General features: G+C 39.5%; 1 protein-coding gene across 1 annotated transcript in view; it reads right to left on the reverse strand.

Annotated features, from left to right (window-relative positions):
- Positions 1–1594, reverse strand: part of adoa (2-aminoethanethiol (cysteamine) dioxygenase a) — an 8274-nt gene extending 6680 nt beyond the window's left edge. Inside the window, exon 1 of the mRNA XM_050059878.1 lies at positions 988–1594. Coding sequence (XP_049915835.1) covers positions 988–1323 — 336 coding nt within the window. The 5' untranslated portion in view covers positions 1324–1594. The remainder of the gene's footprint in view (positions 1–987) is intronic.
- Between the last annotated feature and the right edge of the window lie 1961 nt (positions 1595–3555).

Raw genomic sequence — 3555 nt, forward strand, 5'->3', positions numbered from 1 at the left:
TCTTCCTGAGGTTTTCTACCGTTTTTTTCCCCCGTTAAAGGGGTTTTTTGGGGAGTTTTTCCTTATCCGCTGTGAGGGTCCAAAGGACAGAGGGATGTCGTATGCTGTAAAGCCCTGTGAGGCAAATTGTGATTTGTGATATTGGGCTTTATAAATAAAATTGATTGACTGATTGATTGATAAAATACAACTTCTTCAGGAATATGCAGAATGTGAGCATAATGACTGAAATAATAAATCTCTTTAAGGTTGATTTTATAAGATATGGCCAAATAACTAGCTAATAACACGACCCAGTTAAGTTGATAATGTAATCAGTGATACAAATTCCCCAACAAATTTGCAATCAATAAAATTATCAAAACCACATAATATGTGGTGAAGCTGAGGCTTTCAAAGCCCCTTGGGGATCTGGGGCCCCAGGACAGTTGCCCACTTTGCCCTGCTGATAATCCAGCCTTAATACTGGTGCATCACTACTAGTGTGGTGTGGGCTCTATGTTGAGGATGTCCTTTTTGTGTGCACAGGGGCCCATCTCCACTGGGCCCTCTGATGTACAAAGAGTGCAAAATGCGTATGTAAAGTGTTGGTTATAGTGACAGTAACATGGTGGCCCCTATACATTCCATGCTTTCTGCGATAAAAGACTGGTAACTAAATTTACTATAGACTCTAGTTGCCTAGCTTCAGTTTTGGCAAAGGTACTCGACTCATACAGCATTCCTAACACATTTAGATTTATAATTAGTTTGAAAGATAACCCTGGGTGAATTAGAGCGTGACCAAATGTTTCTTGAACTATCATTACATGGATGGTTATTTCGTCACAAAACGTCTCAATTGTTGGCTAATATGCATTTCCCTGACTGTCCGTAGCTAGCTTAAACAGAATAATATTTAAAACCTGTAACTTATGTGCTTTTTTTAGTGGGTCACTCTGGGGCTACAAAAGGCTACAACATAGTAGACAATAAGGTGTAAAAGACCTTGAGCATCCCGTTCATGCCCGGGTGGTCGTGCAGCGGTATGGAGGCGCCGGTCCTTAGCAGGAACACCCCAATGCTGAACACCTCCGTCTCGCAGATGTGCATGTAGGCGACCGGGGGGCTCTGCAGCCCCGCTGTCCCGGAGCTCGGCTTGGTTTTCCGGGGAGCAATTTTCAGGTCAGCAGCCCTGACCGCGGTCACTAAGGAGATTAGTTCACTCTGTTGGTCCGCAACGAGTTTATTATCCCCGTTGGCCGAAGACTTTAAGCCTTTAAAGGTGATATGGGCTTGCTTTGCTATTTTCTGGATAAGAGGAGTTTTGTTGTCCCGCGGCATTTTGGCTCAGAAAAAAACAAAACTAACGGTTATCGGTGAGCCTCGGGAAGTGCTCCGACGGTAATAAAAAACTGTTTTAAACGCCTTGCTAATCCTCTAGTGTCACCAAATTCCTCCTGGTGCTGCGCGGTGAACGTTCAAAAAGACAAAAATGCGACTTTGCTATAAATAAAACGCATTTCATGGTGGAAATTTCTAATTTCATCCCCAGATGAGAGCCTCCCTCCAGTCATTTTCCACCAACTCGCCTCCTTGTCCTCGTCCACGGAGCTTGCGCACGACACTAAAAGCATTATGGGAAATTAAGTTTTATTAAAACATGTATAAGTAAACTAATTCAAGTTAATATAATGAAACACAGCATTATCACCTCGCGCTTGATATAAATATATGTGTTATTGTGTAAAATGATGGCCTATACTAGTGGACTCAAAAAAATACAAAACAGAGATAGCCTGCATTTCAGTGAAACTACATTTCCCAGGTGTCCTGGCGTTGAAACAGATTTGCAAAGGCCGGACAGGCCATTGAACTTTCCGCAGCCCTCCCTGCCTAACATCACATCCTCTATTTTTTGTCTGCTTCTTACGGCAGCCTTCTCTCATACCAGTTACATAGAATGAAAACAAGTTTTCAGTAGAATCAGGATATGAAGCCACAGCTTTTCCATTCATTTCTGGTTTTGCTATGAGTGGAATGCACCTGCAGAGCACATTATGACGCGGTGGCAAACTTGCACAATAGACATAATTTAAGTAAATAAACCAAATGAATAAAACTATGAAATAAAATAAATAAATTCAATCAAGAATCCATAGATGAATAAAAAAAACAACAACAACATCGTAACCACCACTTGTGTGCTCCATATTTTTGTGGACTAGGGTCAGTTGCAGAATGCAAACACTGAACTGAAATGTTATACACAGCTGTAGTGAGAGTATAAGACTTTGTCACCATGGGCGGATTATGAGACAATAGGTCTCTGGGCACAGATTTGCAAAGGGCCCCACCATCTCTCCTAAACAGGAGCAAGACACACATACAGTAACACACACACTTTGTAGTGATTTTGCTTATTTTTGTTGTAGGTACACATCTATTTGTGGTTTTATGTGTCTTTGTGCTCATATTATATCCCCTTGTGGTTGTATTGCAACTTTTTGTAGATGTTTAGGTCTATTCAGGGTAATTTTTGTCTTATTGGGGTAATTTTGTGTCGCTTTCTAGTTATTTTGTGTCTCCTCCTGTTTGTGTGTGTGTGTGTGTGTGTGTGTGTGTGTGTGTGTGTTAATTTGACATTTGACATTTTGCAAGTGAAGGGGGGACATGACACTCTGGGCCCCTGGGCCTGTGCCTGGTAGGCCTGTTCAGTAATCCATCTATGATTGTCACACGGAACATCATTATAATAAAACATAGCAGACTTTTCTTTACAAAGTGAATTCAACCTCGTAATGAGCTTCAGATTTGGCAGACACACCCTGTACATTCTACTGTTACATTGTGACAATGTTGAATTCTGGTATTACATGGTTACATTCAGGTTTCATTGCAGCAGAAAACAGAGAGGTCTGTTTAATGTGAAAGATAATAGCAGCCAGGTTTAAGTTTTCATTAATGGAGAGCTACAAGTTATTAAAACTTGAATTTTATTTCAGATTTATAGCCATTGTTTCTGACACCCCATCAGCAGGTAGACAAAAACATTTTCATTGTCTTCCAAAGTTCAATTTCAATTCAGTTCAATTCACCAATATCCAATAACAGCCTCCAGTCAACAAACTTTCTCAAAAACACAAGACTCCAGACAGAGGCTATGCCAAGGCTAAAGATCTGCTACAGGAACACTTTAGGAACGAACATAATATCACTGCAGCATAGGATCTCATAGAAAAAAACCCCCTTGAATTTGCAGCCAAAAACCCTTGAATTTGTGGCCAATTTGATAAAAAATTGTGATGAAAATTGCAGCATTTTTATGTTTTGTTTTTTTTTTGCAGGAAATTGCAGCAAATGACAAAAATTGTGGTTAATGACAAAAGGAGAAAAAAATGTGATTTTTTTTTTTTAAATTACTGCCTCCAAAAAAATAAGTCATGTAATCACTTGTTATAATAATCATACTGAATATTACAAAAATAGCTGCAAATGTTTTTTATAGTTCTCTTCTTTAGTTTTATTTAATTAGTTTCAAAACATGGACTCCAATAATGTTGCAAAAAATCCTGA

This window comes from Epinephelus moara, chromosome 13 (assembly GCF_006386435.1).
Source record: "Epinephelus moara isolate mb chromosome 13, YSFRI_EMoa_1.0, whole genome shotgun sequence".
Classification (NCBI taxonomy): Eukaryota; Metazoa; Chordata; class Actinopteri; order Perciformes; family Serranidae; genus Epinephelus; species Epinephelus moara.